The sequence below is a fragment of the Peromyscus californicus genome, unplaced genomic scaffold, assembly GCF_007827085.1.
Source record: "Peromyscus californicus insignis strain IS unplaced genomic scaffold, ASM782708v3 Scaffold_2__1_contigs__length_46816999, whole genome shotgun sequence".
Taxonomy (NCBI): Eukaryota; Metazoa; Chordata; class Mammalia; order Rodentia; family Cricetidae; genus Peromyscus; species Peromyscus californicus.
This window is the reverse complement of record NW_026294540.1, coordinates 33,057,436-33,076,856: the sequence shown is the minus strand read 5'-3', so window position 1 is coordinate 33,076,856 and position 19,421 is coordinate 33,057,436. Positions and strand designations below refer to the sequence as shown.

At 53.3% G+C, this 19,421-nt stretch overlaps 1 protein-coding gene across 2 annotated transcripts in view; it reads right to left on the bottom strand.

Moving 5' to 3' along the window:
- Nucleotides 1-9,757, bottom strand: part of Ttyh3 (tweety family member 3) — a 28,322-nt gene extending 18,565 nt beyond the window's left edge. The window contains exon 1 of one of the 2 annotated variants that reach the window (XM_052754214.1): nt 9,443-9,757. In XM_052754214.1, the coding sequence (XP_052610174.1) occupies nt 9,443-9,565 (123 nt within the window). In that variant the 5' untranslated portion in view covers nt 9,566-9,757. The remainder of the gene's footprint in view (nt 1-9,442) is intronic. The other variant, XM_052754215.1, reaches the window with a different exon arrangement.
- Nucleotides 9,758-19,421: the final 9,664 nt, after the last annotated feature.

Here is a 19,421-nt window from a genome sequence, read left to right as displayed (position 1 = left end):
TAAAGAAGAAGAAGAAGAAAAAAAAAAAAGACCGACAGGGATGTTGGGCGATCTGCAGCGAAGACCAGCCAGGGTCAGTGTGTGAAATGGAGTCAGTGGAGTCCCTGGGGAAATACACAAACTGATGGGAATAAAAGCTTTGAGTTCCACCTTTGTGGAGAGCCCCTAGAAAAATCCACATGTCCTCAGAGGGGTGTGGGGAAGCCACAGAACTGAGGGTGACAACCAGGGAAAGCACACACCCTTGTCCACATTCACACATTCGGGTCTATGTTCACACGCCTGCTCACGGTTGCACCTACACATACAAGTACCAACTGGTGTGGCCTCGTGAGTCCCAGGGCGTCTATGCTCTTATGGGCGGTGGCGCACACCTTCAATCCCAGCACTGGGGAGGCAGAGGCAGTCGGATCTCTGTGAGTTTGAGGCCAGCCTGGGATACACAGTGAGTTCCAGGTCAGTTGGGGGGTGGTGGTGGTGATTAGCCTTAAGAAACCTCATGGCCACCCAAAAACTGGTAGCCTGGGGCTCAAAGAAAGGGAGTCACCCAAAAGTCCCCAAACTAGTGAAGCCCTATAGGTAGTGACAGTCACAGCAGGTGCTTAGCACTCTCAACTCCTTACTCTCAAGGCAGCCAAGGGTCCATACCTGTCTGTCTGTGTACTCCACCATTCCATTCTGGTCTGGCCTTCTCTAGGAAGCCCCTTCTGAACACATTTCTACCCTCTGTGCCTTGGGGTCTGCTTGCATGTGTCAAGGGGTGGCTGGAAGGTGGGGCCAAGCTCATGGATGGGACAGGAATGATGCTAAAATCTCTACTCCAAGCTAAGGAGAGACTATTCTCCAATGGACCCAGGACCTGTGCTCAGAGAATGTGTTTAACCACAGCAGGGATAAACTGAGATCTCCCTCCCCCAAATTCCAAGAGGCCGGGATCTTTCTGGCAGGATCTATTCCTCCCCGATGGAGCCATCTGTAATGAATGCTGAGGCCAGGGGCAGCCAGTAGAATCTGTACTAGCCCCAGGAATGGAAGGGATAGCACTCTCTGGTTTACACTGAGGAAAGGCATGTCAGCATAGACACCCTGAGGCCCTGTGGGACAGCCACACTGAGACAGCATGACCTCTTCCCAGTCTCTGAGGACAGATCCCCAGAGGACGTGCTTCCGTGGGGGCACTAGGCCAATGTACTCAATGGCAGAGCAGCCACCACTGCCCACAGGCCATTGAGGATGATAATGGGAATTGCCACTCAGCATCTAGGCTCTGACCACATGGAATTTTCCGTCTGTGGTAAAAGTGATCTAGAGGCTCAGTTGGGTGAGGCAGGCACCCATCCCTGTCCTACTGGCCACAGTGTGGGCTACAGGAGCCAGGCTCTTGGCAAAGGTGGGCAGGGATAGCACCCTCTCCAGCTCCCAGTGGCTTCTTATTGTGACTCTCCCAGCTCCCCAGGACGTCACTATCTGTGATACAGTGTTAATACCACACTACATATGCACCTCTCACACATGCAAAAGGCCAGAAGCAAACCTCCAGGGGGGCATCGTCGAGGCTCGGGGCCCACCAGTGTAGAAGCATCTGGGTAGTTGTCTAGAGGGAGCACACGGCCACCAGTAACATCTACTTTTCTGGATAGAGATGAGCTACCAGGGTCCTGTCTGCCTGGAGTAGGAAGGAGTCACCACTGCGTCACACCTGTGTGCCCCGAGGGGGGATAAATCGCCACAGAGTGGACCCAAGATAGTCTGAGGATGCAGGCCTAGAGTGCATTCCTTCTGGGCCACCAGAGGCTCTAAAGACTCCCAACAGCACAGTTCCAGTGGCCATGGGAATCAGGAAGTAGAAGTGGGTCATACAGACTGCCACTGTGGGGTCATAAGTTCCTGGCTGGGCACCCTAGGAGAGCCAGGGCTCCAAGATGACTGGCTCTGTGATCTAGAACCCGGGAAGGCTTCAGGGAGCAGAAAGAAATCCAGGACGCAGGAACATGGACAGGATGGATAAGAGAAGGCAGGGAAGCGAGGACCTCCCCCCCTCACAGAAAGCTTCTAACGGCAATCCTACATCTGCCAGAGGAGGAGACAAAGTACGGGGGAGGGGGTGTCCAGGAGGCTGGCTGCTCAGGCTAAGACTCCACATGTGCCTTGGGCCAGAATGAGGAAAAGGGAGGGCCCACCAGGCTGAGCCCATGCCTGGGGATCACGAAGGACATACAACAAGCTGAGCATGCACAGAGCTGGCTCAGCATGTATGAGCCACAGGCCTGGCTCCCCGAGTCTGAGGCCTGAGGGTCCCCAGACCACTGAGTGGGAACCCATCTGTGCCTCCAGACACGTAGTGTTGGCCAGGAAGCCCACTCTCACCCCCACAGGGGGGATCTGGGGTCCTCCACCCACTGTCCTGGATGGGCTGCCAGGGTGCTGAGCTGGCTGCAGGACCATGGACGCCCCCACCCCCAACACACTGGGCTGAGGAACCAGGGATGCCGGCCAGAAATTAAAAACAGATTTTCCACCAGGCCAGGCTTGGGTTTCACAAATTCCATGACAGTGAGTTCGTGGCAGGGCCTAGAGAGAGTGCAGTTGATGGCTGCTAAGCAGGAGCCAGGGGAAGGGGAGGGCAGGGGCCCAACTTACTATCTCTGTCCCTCCGCCCTGAGGTCTGGAGGCACCCACAGCTGGGCAGTCATACACTAGTGTCCCTTAGGCCTCATTCTAGAGGTATCCAGTCAGATATGCTGACAGGCCCCTCCTCGAACCTCATCTCAGGGAACCCTCTGGAAAGTGTCTCCGTGACTCCATTTTCAGCAGGGCAAGTGGCTCCCAGCCCTGTGACAGTTCCCATCAGAGCTTCTCGGTTCTGGGCTGCAGCAGCCACCAACCCAGACCAACACCAGAAACCACTAAGGGACATGTGCACCCCAGTTTGACAGGGCTGTAGAAGGGACTTCAAGTCCAATATGGTCTGGCCTTTATGGTCACATGTCCAATCCCTTGGTGACCACATGAAGTACTTCCCATATCCCTGACCCCAAGGCTCTGGCAAGGTTCCTCTTTTAGGCTGGAGCAGAACTGCCTGTGGGTGAGGGGTGTATGTAGGCGGCAGAACTCACAACTGCTCCAAAGCTGGGTCCACAGGGAGAGGCCAGGAGCCCCAATCCATGTGTCCAACCCAAGGGCCTCTGCCTAGGGTTGACCAAAGTGTCCAGCTCCAAGACTACTAGAAGGGGCTCCCCTAGAAAACAGTTGTAGGAATGAATAATATAAGCCAGGCAGTTGTGTTCTAGGGTCATGGCAACAGAGCGCACAAGCTCTCCAGAACATGACCAAGAGCTGCAGGTAGTGGCCAGATAAACTGGCATGGACCCTGGTAACAGGGCGCCACATCAAGTGATGAGGCGAGGTCCCCGACAGAGAGGGGAGAGGAAGGGACAGGCTGGCCGACAGTGACACCACAAGACGAGTCTCGCAGGAAGCCAGAGGGAGGCAGGCATGCTTGAAGAAAGCTCGGAATGGCCTTGGGGATGTCTGACCCTAACCTCTCCACTCGAGAGCTTTTGGGTTTGATTTTTGTGCTTGTTTAGAGACAGGTTGGCCTCGAACTCCCTATGGAGGGGAGGGTGGGCTTACAGGTGTGCACTACTACCCTGGTTGATGCGGTGCTGAACTTTGTACCAACTCATGGTATTCCTGCCTCAGTCTCCCAAGTGCTAGGATCATAGGCTATAGGCATGCACACCACAACTGGATGGTAGAAGCCTTTTTCCCCACTCCAAGATAGGGTTTCTCTGTGCAGCCTTGGCTGTCTTGGAACTTGCTCTGTAGACCAGGCTGGCCTCAAACTCACAGAGATCCACCTGCCTCTTGAGTGCTGGGATTAAAGGTTTGTCCTTCTTCTTTTTGTTTGTTTGTTTTTGTTTCTTCAAGAGTTTCTCTGTGTAACAGCTCTGGCTGCCCCAGAACTCACTTTGTAGACCAGATTGGCCTTGATCTCACAGAGATCTGCCTGCCTCTGCCACCACCGCCAAACTACAGACACCTCGCTTCATGGGACTTCTGCAGGGCCCAGGACTACATGACCAGAGAGATCCATAGTCTCATGGCCCTGGGGGCTGACCATGGCATAGCTGAACACCAGGGCCCGACCAAGTGGCATAGCATTTTCAAGGTCCAGGCAGTGAGACCCAAGCACTCACCCCCAGGAGAGTGGATGTTACAGTCCAGAGTCGGTCTCACCATCTTCTGGCTATATTGATTCAGACTTGGTCCATAATTCTCCCCTGGGACTCAGTATTGGTCATAATGCACAAACATGCCCAGCCAACTGGGCCTGGTACGGACTTGGCTGCCTCCCCCAGTACCATCAGCTCCCACTGAGGGGTGCTCTAGAAGCCTCCACCCAGCTCTAGACCAGGAAGGGGTGGGGAGGGTGGTAGTGGTAGAAGGATTCTGTATTTGGCCTTCTTCTCTCACTTGCAACTTCAGAATTCTGGCCAGCACTATGAAATGCTGGGGAAGCACCCAGAAGCACGTGAGTTTGGGCATGTCTAAAGCACACAGTATCTAAACTTAGGCAGGCAACAAAGGCTGGAGGCGTAGCTCAATTGGTAGAACACTTGCCTAGAATGCATGAAGCCCTGGGTTCTATCTACAGCACCACACAAACCAGGAGTACTGATGCCATGGAGACAAGGTCATCCTTAACATACTGGGTTCAAGGCTAGCCCTTCTGTGAGATGGTTCAGTGGGTACCGCACGTCTGAACAATGACTTGAGTTCAGATATCCAGAACCAATATTAAGTTGAATGCGGTAGTGTGCGTCTGAAATCCTGGCACTCCTGTGTATGGTGAGCTGGGAGGCAGGGACAAGAGAATCCCCAGAAGCTTGCCGGCCACTAGCTGGCACACGTAGTGGCAAACAAGAGACCCTACCTCAAACAAGGTGCAAGGCGAGGACTGACATCCAAGGTTGTCCTCTGACCTTCACATGCTCACCATGGCGCATACCTGCCTGCATTCACATACGGGAATGCACACACACTGAACATGCACAACTACATATCATACACATACACATCGCACACACATACACAATTCAAAAACAAAGCAAGGCAAAGCTCGGGGCGTGGTTCAGAGGCAGACCACTTGCCTAGCGTGCAGGAGGCCCTGGGTTGGATCTCCAGCACTGAGGAGGGGGTGTGGGGTGTGGAAGGAAAGGAAGGAAGGAAAGAGGACACGAAAGTGACATGGCGGTATGCAATACCACTCTGGCTTCACGTGGCGTCATCCCCAAAATGCACGCGCATGGACAGACTCCAGCTGGGTGGCTCCTTTGTCTTTGCATGGTCACCGCCCCCCCCATACACACCCGAATGTCCCACAGACGTGCGCTGCCTGTGTAAGCTGGAAGCGGGCGATAAGGCTGCCTTTTCAGACAGAGCTCATTTCCTGAGTAGTCGGCAGGATGACAATGAAACCAGCCCTGCCCAGAGGACACAGCCAAGCTGCCAACCTGCCTGCCATGGCGCTGACCTTGTACACCGAGGGGCCCAGCTCTTAGGAGCCCTGCAAGCTTGGGAGCAGACGCCTGGTACTGAGGGCTATTCACCTGAAGCCTAGATAGTGGCCTGTGACACAGGACACCTATCACCTCCTAGGCAGCATATTTCCCTGGGCCATGCAGGCGGAGGGTATACCTGCGCTTCTCTACCTCACACCTTTGCCTGCTTCACTCCCATTACTTAAGACCCTTTCTCAAACCCTGACTACACCACCCAGGTCTCTCCTTCCCTTTTAGTTGATGTTGCTGCGGCTCAAACCCAGAGCCCTGCACATGCTAGGCAAGTGTTCTACCACTGAGTAGCATTCCCTACCCCCATCCTCTTTTTTTAAAAGATAAGGTCCGCTAAACTGCTAGTTTTGAACTCATTCTGCAGGCCGGGGTAGCCTTGAACTTTCCTCCCGGCCAGTAGCTAGGGGGACAGGTCTGTATCGCCATGGCTGGCTTCCCTTAAGTCTTATCAGCCATCTGAGCCTTGGGACTGATGGGAAATGGTATCGCATGCTGGCTGAATAGCAGGCCAAGTACTACCAACTACTTGAACAGCTAGTGCGCTGCTGGCCAACTGTTTACCAGGTGTATAGAGAGTCAGAGAGAAAGTCGGTGAGTCCCGCCGGGCGGTGGTGGCGCACACCTTTAATCCCAGCACTCGGGAGGCAGAGGCAGGCGGATCTCTGTGAGTTCGAGGCCAGCCTGGGCTACAGAGTGAGTTCTAGGACAGGCTCCAAAGCTACATAAAGAAACCGTGTCTCAAAAAATAAAATAAAAATAAAAAAAAAAAAAAAGAAAGTTGGTGAGTCCCAAGCCTTGGCAGGCAGTTTCCATGGTAGGCTAGGTAATAATTGCTTCAGGAGGCCTTCCTAGACCACCAAGCCTTGCATGCAGCCCCTGCTCTTGACTCCATCACTAGCCATAACACTTCTCCATCAGCAAACAGCTCCTGGCCTGCCTTGAACTGGTAGAGACAGTGAACCAGACATAGAGACTGGAAGCCAAGAGCATGAATTTGACCCCGTACCTGAGGAAGCAGGGTCATGCTGGGTCATGAGGGCTGACAGAGGAAAAGACAAACAGATATTTCCCTCACATCAGGATGAGGCCAGCAGTCCCAAGCTTAGGGACTGCAGGCAGCCAGGACAGGACCAATGAAAATCAAGACTTCAGTCAGGACAAGCTGGTTGCTGGCCATATCAGGCCCCAAAAGCCTCTGGGTCTCATGCTGTCTGCCTCTAGGACTTCAGTTCCTCCCCGCGAGGTGAATGCACCTGCCCACACAGATGGTTCTAAAATCTAAGTACCCCAGTGAGGCAATGGGGTAGGGGAGCTGGGGCATGCTGGGGATGGCCTAGTCCCAGAAGAGCCCAGAAAGCAGCTCTTGGGGACAGCCTAGTGAGAAACCAGTACAGGACTGGACAAGACTGGAGGAGCCCTTTCTGTCATGAAGATGCCATCAGCACCCATAAAACCCAACCAGGCGCCTGACTCCTGGTGGTTCTTCCACTCGGCGCTATTACCGGCTTCTAAGAGGGGAGCACATCATGGTCCAAGACCCTCAGTCTCAGCACACTACAGGGTGTGAACTCGCACCCATCGCCTGTGTAAAAGCTGCATGGCCTGCCGAAGCTCTGGAGACAAGGTGGCAGCAGGCTCTCAGACACCCTTGGAACAGCCAGTCCACCCCTGATGTGAGCTCCAGGAGGTATGGTAAATGGTCTGAGGGAAGACTCTGTCCCCCGGTACTCTCTGAATGAGGCTAAGCCTTAGTCTGTACGATACAGACAGCTGCACAGCCCCATGTGAAAGGAGGCGAGTATAGTCAGCTACACACAGGCCTTGACTGGAGTCTAATTGTGGGTTCCACCAGGTTCACCAGACAGTGGGCCATGGGCATAGAAGAGAGCAAAGGACAAGCCTGGTATCCCATGCTGGGAGACATAGACGCTTTCTTCCCCCTGGAGCACAGTTCAGGGCAGAGTTGGATTGCTGAGAGGGTACTCTAGGTCAAGATGGGGAGAGGTCACTAAACACAGTGGGACAGGACAGCCACCCCCACACGCACGTGTATACAACCCCACCCACAGAGTTAGCAATACCTCACCGGAGAAGACGTGACGGAACCTGTGAGAAACCATTACCCACCCACCTAGAAAGGGAGCTCCTGCCTTCCTCCCGACAGGTGACCCTGCAAAACCGTCACAGTCAGCTCCAGTTCCAAGATGAAGGGATGAAGCTTGGAGGCTGAGCAGGTGCCTAAAGCACAGCTCAAACAGGAGGGCAGGGGCACAAGGCACATCCACAGCCCCACTCGAGGAGGAGCGGAGGCGGCGGGGGATGGAGCCAGGCTGGGTTCCACACCGTGAATTATTCAGTGGCTAATTCTGCTCCTGGGAGAGGAGGCAGGAGGGAGGGTGAGTCAGAGGCCTCCCACAGCGGAGCCCAGAGCAGCAGAGCAGCAAAAGCAGGCAGGACTGGGCTCAGCGAGGGTCACAGACCTGAGGGCCACGGAGCCGAGGGCCACGGAGCCCAGGGCCTGGGCCACTGCCTTCAGATTCCCAAGGGCTGCAGACCCTGAGCCCTCACCCTCTTCCTGTCACAACTGTGCCTGAAAAGCAATAGCAAGTTCAAGTCTGCAGCAGAAGCAGGCGGCAGCCCACTGACCACAGGAAATGCTGCAGGCTGCCCCAGGTGCCAGTGGACCATCAGAACTGACTGATCAGGCAAATCCTAGGTAGGCAACTTTCCAAGAATAGCTCCAGGAAGGCTGGTGGCAACACTGTCACACAGTAAGAGAAGCACATGTGTTCTCCCACCCCCCCACCCAGGGCTGGTCTGGTCTTCCCCAAAAATCCCCAGGTGGGCTCAGGTCTCCCTTCCCCTTGCCGCCTCAGGGCTCAGGCTTGGTCCAAACCTTGCTCTCTCTCTAATCTCAGAAACGCCATCAGCTGCTGGAGCTGGGGTCAGGTAGGTACAGAGTGGGAGCAGGGACAACCCTGTGCTCTCACTGTGAACTTCTCAACAGGATGAGGGTGGCTGCAGAGAGAGATGTGACACAGCCCCAGAAGCCCTTGATTCCGAGGCTGCTGTCCAGGGGTACCTGGACAGAAACTCTGAGGTGCTCGGGTGACCAGGTGCCTGGCCACACCGTATCTGGAATCTGGAGTGGGAAGGAAAAGCCCACAGCCTGGTCCCCCTGCTCTGAACTCAAATGACAGTGGTTCAGTAGTGGGGGTGGTGCTGGGACTTGGCAAGATGCCAGGCTTAGGGCTTCGCAGGGAGAGAGTTGCCAAGTGCCCCATGGCCCCCAGCCCAGACTGAGGCCCACTTCACCCCACTTCAGCCAGGCTTCATTTCCCACCCTGGGTTGAAAGGCTGCTGGCACCCTGGTTTCCCACAACCACACGACACCCTGTGTACATCCCACAGCCTGACCATGAAGCAAGGGGTCATTAGCAGCCACAGAGGGCTGGCCATGGCCCAGGCTACTCACCCACCAGCAGCCTGGCAGTGGGATTCCCTAGCTGGGGGAAGAGGGCGAGGAATCCCCTCCTGCCTGAACCCTGGGTTCCAGACTCAGCTAGCGGGTCTCTGCTGGGGAGCAGCTGATCGCCCAAAGGATGGATACGGGCCTGGCAGGAACCCATAGGATCAGGGAGGGAGGCAGCTCCACCAATCCAGATAGGAGGCCCTGGTGACACGGAGGGACTCAACACCTTCTAAGGGGGGGATCGACGTTAATCCCTGGAGAGGTATCAATGGACCAGAGGGGACCCCTAAAAGGAAAGGGCCAAGACCCCGCATGAGGATGGGGTAGCTCCAGCCCCTCTCGGGAGGGGCCATGACCCAGGGCCCCTGGTCCCGCACCCGGGGGCGCGCGTCACCTGCTGGTAGTCGGTGTCCTCGGGCCGGAACTGGCTGCTGGTGGCCTCCCACCGCAGGTCGAAGTGCGGCAGCCGGTGCAGGAGGCTCACCCACCAGGGCGCCGCGTAGCTGACCCCGGCCATGGCGGGCGGCCGTGGGCTCTGCGCCGGGCTTCTCTCGCTGCCCGGTGCACGGGGCTCAGGGACCCGCCGACCCCTGCTCAGCTGCCCGCATTGTGCCTGCTATCTTAGGCCCCGGCCCGGCCCGGCTCGGCCCGGCTCGGCCCGGCTCGGCTCCGCTCGGCTCCGCTCGGCCACCCGCGCCCGCCGCCTCTTTGTTCGCCGCCGCTGCCGCCTCCCCCTCCGCACCCCCTCCCGCTCGCCCTCAGGCCCCACCCCCACACCGCCATAGGCTCGCCGCCCGCAAGCCCCACCCTAGCCATCCTCCCCGTCCTCAGGCCCCGCCCACACACCGCCATTGGCCGGCAGCCAGAAGGCCCCGCCCATAGAAACGCAGTCCCTGCCCCCGGGCTGTCATTGGCCTATCTCCCATAGGCCCTGCCCTCAACAAGCCTAGATCCCTGCCCCTGCATTGCCATTGGTCATTTTACCTACTAGTCGCACCCCTCGGCTCAGGCAGGACCCTCAGCCTCTTCCTCGGCCATTTCTTCCCTGTAGACCGTGGAGTCTGGAACCCGCATCTCACGTGTAGCTTGCCCTCCGTCCCATGCGTTTGCTTGCTGGTTTCGATCTTTATACGTTTCCTCGCAGGAACCTGCCCGGGACTCAGTGATCTGTCTGTAGGATGGGCATGATCTGCATTCCGGAGCTGCAACTGTGTGATCTTGGTCGAATGACTTAGCCTCTCGGCCTCAGTGTAGCAGTCTGAGAAAAGGCATTGTGGAGATAAAACGAGTGTAAAGTGCTCAGCCTGACGCATAAGCCACAAAGACGTGTATAAGGCGATGATGGGCAGATCGATTGAATACCCACCTGCCCTTCCTGTGGGAAGGCCTGCTTTATTTTTAGTTATTGAACCCAGGGCCTTAGGCATGCGAGGCAAACACTACCACAGGCCTACATTCCCTGTCCCGTCATACTTTTTATATTGAGACAGGATCTCAGTAAGTTGCCCAAGCTAGCCTTGAACTTACAATCCTCTTGTTCCTGCCTTCCAGGTAGTGGGATAGCAGGCCAGAACCACCACACCCCACAGGGTTGCATCATTTTAAAGACCTATGACAAAGTTTCCTGTCCCCATCTGGTCAAGACACAGCCTATAGAAAGGGTATGGAGTCGGGTGGTGGCGCACGCCTTTAATTCCAGCACTCGAGAGGCAGAGCCAGGTGGATTTGTGTGAGTTCGAGGCCAGCCTGGTCTCCAGAGCGAGATCCAGGACAGGCACCAAAACTACGCAGAGAAACCGTCTCGAACAACCAAAAAATAGAAGAGAAAGGGGGTGGAGGGGACAGGTAGCTGCGTGGCTCTGTGCCCCTCCGGTGTTCGCGCTCTCCTCCCAGGGTTGGCCCGCAAATCCTCGTGGCTTAGTCCCCTCACAACCCTGGGGCCTTATTGCAGAACCCCTTGTGTTCTTAGAAACTGGGCACACGTCAGCTTCTTCTCCATCTGCCAGGTAGGTCCCCTCTCCGGCTGGCCAGTGGCTTCCTGACAGACCTGTATTTCAGTTCATCCAACTGCCTGAGGCGCCTGCTTTCTTGCACCATGGCCCAAGGGCAGAGGCCCTTCCAGAGCGGTGGGTTTCTGTGCATTGGGTGACTGGGGGAAGCCACTCAACTGGAAAACAGCCTGGAGCAATAGAAGAGAAGTTCTCCATCCCTGAAGGTCCATAAAGCCTGGAGTCTGGCTTAGGCTTCTTACTCCAGGACCAAAACGCAACGAATAGCCCCCAAGCCTCCCAAGACAAAGGCCACGTGGCCCTCTGTGCTGTTCTCCCTGGTGTCCCATGAAGGCTGTCTGGAGTCGGTACAGCAGGTGTATTGGGTGGCTTTGTGTGTCAACTTGACACAAGCTGTAGAGTCATCGGAGGAAGGAGCCTGAGCTGAGGAAATGCATCCTTGAGATCCAGCTGTAAGGCATTTTCTCATTTAGTGACCAATAGTGCCATCCCTGGGCTGCTGGTCCTGGGTTCTATAAGAAGGCAGGCTGAGCAAGCCATGGGAAGCAAGCCAGTAAGCAGCTCCCCTCCATGGCCTCTGCATCAGCTCCTGCTTCCGGGATCCTGCCCTGTTTGAGTGCCTGTCCGGACTTCCTTCATTAATGAACAGCAATGGTGGAAGTGTAAGCCGGATAAACCCTTTCCTCCCCAGCTTGCTTTTTGGTCACAACGTTTTGTCACAATAATAGAAACCCGAAGACATCAGGTAAGATACCCACCCCAGTGAACCTGGCTAGACTGTTACCCTGACTCTCCTGTACAATGGGGACCCGCCCTGTCCCCTCCCCCACTGCCATCAGGATTCTGCAGTTCCAAAGATGAGCAGTAACATCAGGGATTGTGATGGGCTGGGACAATTTCTGGCCCCTGTTACAGCGCCTTCCACGGACAGCCCCTGTATCTTTGTTTGGTCCCAACAATAGTGATGATGGCAGTGGTGCTGCTGGGGCTCACACAGAAGTTCCCTGCCCCATTTCCAGAAGCTTCAGCAAATTGGATATATTCCTCTGATAAGGCCACAAAGCCTGACGTTATATAAGGGAACTCACAATGATGGACAAATTGCTTTCCCCAAAAGATGTGTGTAAAAGCCAAGTGTGGAGATACACACATGGGAAGATGATTGTATGTTGTTGGTGTTTTGTTTGTTTGTTTGTTTTGGATTTTTTTTGAGACAAGGTTTCTCTGTCTCACTCTTGTAGACCAGGCTGGCCTTGAACTCACAGAGTGAGGGGCTAAGATTAAAGGCATGTGCCACCAATGCCCACCTGATCACAAGTTTAAAGCCAGGGCTATATTGCAAATTTGAAGTCAACCTGGGCTAAGTTCTAAGACCTTATCTAAAAGGTGGGAGGGGGAGACAGGAAATGTGCTAATTTGATTAATTAGTAGTGTGTTTGGTCAGTGAAATCCCTTCCTGAGGGAGTCCTTGAAGGAAAAGTTACAAGGGCTGTCTAAAGTGGAGAAAGCATGGAGGGTTGGTTCTGCAGGTAAAGGTGCTTGCGGCCAAGCTTGATGACCTGAGTTCGATCCCTGGATTCCACATGGTCCAGGAGAGACCCCACAAATTGTTCCCCTGACCTCCATATGTGCACAGAGCACAGAGTGAAAAAATTAAATGTAATAGAGAAAAGGTTCCCTAATACACAGTGTGGACCAGGACAGGCAGCACCTCCCCTGGTGGAGCTTGAGTCCCCATCCTAAGTTGCTCAGAGAGTTGCTGGACCTTGTGAAATTGGCAGCCTGTCTCCTGGGAGGACGAGAGTCAAAGGAGAGAATGCCAAGGAGTGACTATGGGCACAGGGCAGGAAGGAAGGCCCTCCACCCTGCCCACTGTCTTCCTGCTCATCCAGAACAACTGTCTGGAGGCTGGACTTTTGCCCACTCTATAGGAAGAGAAACTGAGACCCAGATCTCACCATTGTCCAGGAAACGCAGAGAATCCCCAGTTAGTCAAGGAACCACCATGGTTCAGCTTCAGGCCACCAACCGTTCCTCCCTTCCTCCTCCCTTTTCTCTCTCTTTCTCTTCCTTCACTTGACTAAAGTTGGGTTTGTGAGCCAAAGACAGGGATGAGGGGCTGGGAAGGTCGCTCAGTGGGTAAAGCACTTGCTGTACGAGCATGAAGACTTGAGTTCAAATCCATTAACACTCCCTCACATCAAAGCCAGGCATAGTGATACGTATCTGCCAGTGTTGGAGGTAGGAGATGGGCGATCTCGGGGACCTGCTATCCAGCCAATCTAGCCAATTGGTGAGCTCCAGGTTTGGTGAGAGACCCCACCTCAAAAATAAGGCGGAAAATCGTAGCAGAAGATACATGTTGTCGACCTCTGGCCTCCACAGGGTGAGTGTGCTGGCACACAAATGTACACATGGACAAATAGCACACACACAAACTTTCTTAAATCAGGAATAAGAAAGCCTATGTGAGCAGGGCATGGTGGCGCAGGCCTTTAGTCTCAGCACTTGGGAGGCAGAGGCAGGTGGATCTCTGAGTTCAAGGCCAGCCTAGTCTACATAGTGAGTTCCAGGACAGAGAAACCCTGTCTTGGGAAAAAGAAAGCAAGTCTGTGTGGTGCTAACACTGAAGGCTGAGCTCCTGGGCACACCTGGCAGGAACATTTGAAACAAAGGACCTAGGACTGAGGTCAGGAGTCCTCCAGGGCTGTCCCCCTAGGAAGGGAGGTGGTTGGGCTAAGGCTCCTAAAAGGTTGTCCCAAGACCTGCAGCCACTGGGAGAAATCCAGGACCCAGTTGCACATGTCCAGCCTGGGCCCAGCCCCCAGATGCTGGGGCCTCGGCCAGAACAATGGAATCCCTGTGTTTGGCCCCCATCCAGTGAGGGTCACAGTTTCCGTAGACAGCACGAGCAGGGAGAGGAGAGGGCTGGAGGCCCAGACTCCCCCTGTGCCTGCTGACATGTGGCTGGTGAAACACCTGGCAGATGCATCCTGACCACAGGAAAGCCACAGGGACATTTCTTTCTAGTCTGGCCAGGTGGCCTGGTGTCTCTGGAGTTTGGGAGGGATGCCAGTCAGACAACAGTCTTCAGAGGCCTGTGGAATCATTGAAACGTCCCCAAACCAAGAACAGATATGACACAGACAAAGCTGGTGCTGGCTCGGGTGGCACAGACTGTCGTCACAGCTACTCGAGAGGCTGGGGGAGGAAGATCACAGTTTTGTTCAAGGGATGCCTGGACTTTCAAATAAGCTCAAAGCCAATGTAGGCAACCTAGTGAGAGCCCATCTTAAAATAAAAAAAATTGAAAAGAGAGCTAGCAATATAACTCAGTGGTAGAGCACTTATTTAGACCCTCCCAGTGAGGGGCTGGGCATGGCTCAGTGGTAGAGCACCTGCCTAGAATGTGCAAGGCCCTGATTTCAATTACCATTTCTACACATCTACATATATGCATACATACACATATACAAACACACACAAACACAATATATACATACAGATACACACAGATACATATACACATTTATACATACAGACCTATACATACAGACATATACACATACACCCACAGACACACATATATACAGACACAGACACACACATATATATGCATACATACACATATACATACACAAACACACATATATACATACAGACACACACATACACAGACACACAAACATATACACACATATACAGACACACAAACACAGACACACACAGACACACACAGAGACATATATACATATACATACACAGACACACACATACACACAGACACACAAACATATATACATACATACAGACACAGACACACACACACAAACACACACACACACAGACATATACACATACACACAGACACATACATACAGACACAAACAGACACACACACAGACATACAAACAGACACAAACACACACACAAACACACACACAAGCTGGGTGGCGGTGGTGCACACCTTTAATCCCAGCACTTGGGAGGCAGAGCTAGGCGGATCTTTGTGAGTTCGAGGCCAGCCTGGTCTACAGAGCGTGATCCCGGAAAGGCGCAAAGCTACACAGAGAAACCCTGTCTCGAAAAAGCAAACAAAACAAAAAACAAAAAAATAGAAATAGCCAGCCAGCCACACACACACACACACACACACACACACACACACGAAGGGAGGGAGGAAGGGAAGACAGGAATATACTTTCCTTCTGTCTTGGTAAACTGGGGTTCTTTTTCGGTGAGGATTCTACCAGGCCTGGTTCTCTCCCAGGGTCAGTATCTTGGAGAATGGATCCTCACCCTCTGTGAGTCTAGGGGAAGTAAGAGGTTCTGGGGACTTTTAGATAAGTCAGCTTGGCCAAAGAGTGGGTCCCAGGGACCCTGGACTCTACCTGACCTTCCCCCCACCCAAAAATACAAAACAAAGCAGCCAGGACACTTAAGCTGCCCCTGTGTGCAGGGTGGTGGTTGGGGGGGAGGTTTGTCTGACTTTGTGGCTTTGAATCTAAAGGGTGCCCCCCCAAGACAGAGATGGGGGACCCAGGAACTTGAGTTAAAAGTACCTTCCAGGTAGTCGGGTGGCAGTGGCACACACTTTTAATCCCAGCACTCGGGAGGCAGAGGCAGGCGGATCTCTGTGAGTTTGAGGCCAGCCTGATCTACAGAGCGAGATCCAGGACAGGCACCAAAACTACACAGAGAAACCCTGTCTCGAAAAACAAACAAACAAAAATACCTTCCAGGCCGGGAAGTACACTTGGGAAGCAGAGCAGGCGGATCTCTGAGTTTGAGGTCAGCCTGATCTACAGAGTGAGTTCCAGGGCAGCCAAGGCTACACAGAAAAATGGGGGAAAAAAAGAGTAGCTTCCAGGCTGGCTGTGGAACACAACCCCAAGTAAGGCCCTTCTCCTTCCTGCACAGTAAAATGGGGAGGCAGGAAGGTTCTGAAAGCCTCTTTGAGAGTAGCATTCTTGCTCATCTTAGAATGAATTGTGGGGAAGGAGGTAGGGCCCTTTACTGGTCATTTGCAGGCCTTTGGCTTTACATCCCTTAGTGGCACCCACCCCCGGGGGTTCTTGTCTGTACACGCTGCGTCAGCCCTGGCGAGGGAGCAGCTTCCAGATCATGAGGCTTCCTCGGCCTCATGGATTAATGCCAGGACTCAGAAAAAGGAAGAGCCTCTTTCAAGGTCAGGGTCAAGGTCCCCAGAGCACGGGGCAGTGAAGGCCATGCTACACCCCCTTTCTCTGTCCCTCCCTTGATGGCCTTTCTTTGACCTTGCAGGGCCTCGTGACCAAGTCCAAAGTTCCACAGCCAGCCTCTCCTCCAGGAAGAGCAGGCAGTGATGAGTATATTGTGAGGCCAGGTGTGTATGTTTCTAGAACATGTGTGGGTCTCCCTCTGACAGAACTGTGCTGGTAGCACAGGTAGCCCCAGCCGCTAGCTCACAGACACCCAGAGACATACCAGGGTATGCTTCCTAATTTACAGACAGGGAAACTGAGACTCACTTAATTCACCTACTATGGCCGCGCTGATCAGGTGCATCCCCATATGGACTTTTGTTTGTGGATGCTTTCTCCAACAGCTAGCTGGCTTTGAAGTCTGGGCTCTCCTTCAGATGTCTAGGGTGAAGTTGGGCACCGTGCTGGCTAGTTTTATGTCAACTTGACACAAGCCAGAGTTATCTGAAAGGAGGGAACCTCAACTGAGAAAATGTCTTCATAAAATCTGGCTGTAGGGCATTTTCTTAATTAGTGATGTAGGAGGGCCCAGCCCATTGTGGGTAGGGTCATCCCCGGACTGGTGGTCCTGGGTTCTATAAGAAAGCAGGTTGAGCAAGCCATGAGGAGCAAGCTTGTAAGCAGCACCCCTCCCTGGCCTCTGCATCCTGCCCTCCAGCCTCCAGGTTCCTGCCCTGCTTGAGTGTCTGCCCTCACTGCTTTTGATGATGAACTGTTATAGGAACTGTGAGTGAAATAAACCCTTTCCTCCCCAGGTTGCTTTTGGTCCTGGTGTTCCATCACGGCACTAGTAACCCAAAGCAGGCATGTTGATGCATGCCTGTCATCCCAGCGTTTGGGAGGAGCAGACATTCAACACAAACCCCAGCTAGTGAGTTGGCTCCAGGAAAGCCTGTGCAAACAGCCGGAGTGCAGGTTCAGCTCTGGGGTCACGCTCCAGTCTCTCTATATCTTGTCACTATCTTTTCCTCCAGGTGCTGGAGAAGCCTGCAACCCATGGCTCTGGAAGAAATCCCAGAAGAGAGACACATAGAAAATTCTTCCAAGTGAAGCTGGGCATTGTGGTGCATGCCTTTAATCCCAGTACCCAGGAGGCAGAGACGGGGGAATCTTAAGGCTAGCCTGATCTACATACTGAGATGCAGGCCAGACAGGGGTACATCATGAGATTCTCTCTCTCTCTCTCTCTGTCTCTCTCTCTCTCTCTGTCTCTCTCTCTCTCTGTCTCTCTCTGTCTCTCTCTCTCTCTCTCTCTCTCTCTCTCTCTCTCTCTCTCTCTCTCTCTCTTTGGTTTTTCGAGACAGGGTTTCTCTGTGTAGCTTTGCGCCTTTCCTGGAACTCACTTGGTAGCCCAGGCTGGCCTCGAACTCACAGAGATCCACCTGCCTCTGTCTCCCGAGTGCTGGGATTAAAGGCGTGCGCCACCACCGCCCATCTCTCTCTCTTTTTAAAATTTAATTTTAAAAAGCTCTCTCATCTGAGGCTACCTCCTTGAGGTCAGGTCTCTACCCATCTTAGCTTTAGCTGTCCCTGCCCTGGCAAGTCCTAGGATGACACTTGAGCTTTCATCAGTGAGGGGCTCCAGTGGGCACTGGGGGGTGATCAGCACTCACACTATCCCTCTCCCCATTTCTTCCTTCTAAACAGTGAACTCCATCATCATTCTCTGTCCTCACATCTCTCAGGGCCTGATTCAAGCACCCCCGCAGAACACACAAGGACTCCCCACAATGGCCATGGCCTCCCACCTGAACCCTGGGGCCCATGCTATATCCATTGTGTCCGTCTGCCACTTATATGTCTATACCTTCCTATGTTCCTCCTGCACCCCCATTCCTGGAGAATGAAAGTACCCAGAGGAGGCCTGCAGTGGGTCATAAGGTTCAGATAAGCGAGGGGGGGGGGAACAAGAGACCCGCACACCACAAATCTGAAAACATAACACACAAGACAGAAGACCTGAGATACGCTGCTTAGCAATGTTAGACAACTAACACTGAGCAAGCACTATCCAGAGGACAGGAGAAAGCTGGGCATAAGGTGTGCACGGAGGGACTTAGAACATAAATGGAGTGCTCAGCACTCAGAGACTGAACACCAGTATGGGCAGAAAGCCGAGGGTCCCCGCAACTTCTCGTTTCCTTGGTTTGATTGAAAAAAAAAAACTCAAATGCCTTATTTTAAGTTTTCAAATAGTACAAGCTGTAACTCACATTCCAGGGGAATTGTTTTTGTGAAGTGTTTATTTGCTTACTGTCTACTCCATTCTTTTTCCTTCCATCCACTCATTCAGCCATTGTCTAGTCACCCACCTATCCATCTATTCCTCTATCAGAATGTCCACCAACCTATGCATGCATCCACCACCACAGGCCTATCCGTCCATCGCTACATGTACCCATTCATCCATCTATCCTGTCCATTAGCCAATCTGTTAGCCATCCATCTATTCTTCTATCCATATGTCCATAAATGATCCATCCATCCACCCACCCATCCACCTACCCATCCATCTTTCTATCCATTTCCCAATCTATTGTCCATCTACACATCCATTCATTTATCCTCTCCATCTCTATCCATACATGCTTCCATCCATCCATCATCTCCCCACACATCTATCCACCCACCACCCAGCCATCCCTCTTCCATGTACCCATATATAAATGAAGACAATGTCTATAATAATATGGAAATACCAAAAGTAATTATTTCAACTTTCATTTTTTAAAAAATTTTTATGTGTGTTTCATCTGCATGTATATGTGTGCATTACATGCATGCCTGGTGCCTGCAGGGGGCAGCAATGGGAGCTACAGACTATTGGGAGCCACCATGTGGGTGCTGGGAATTGAACCTGGGTCCTCTGGAAGAACAGTCAGTGCTCTTAGCTGCTGAGTCATCTCTCCAGTCCTCAGGAAGAGGAGCTGCTCTACTTGGGCCCTTCCAAGGTATCCCAGAGCATATAGCAGTTAGCTAGCTGCTACACACACACACACACACACACACACACACACACACGTACACACATCATCTTGGAGAGGCAGGGGGGCAGGAGAGCAGGGACCTGAAGCAGTGCTTACAGACTGTCAGCACGTCAGCTAACAGCAGGTAAATGTGG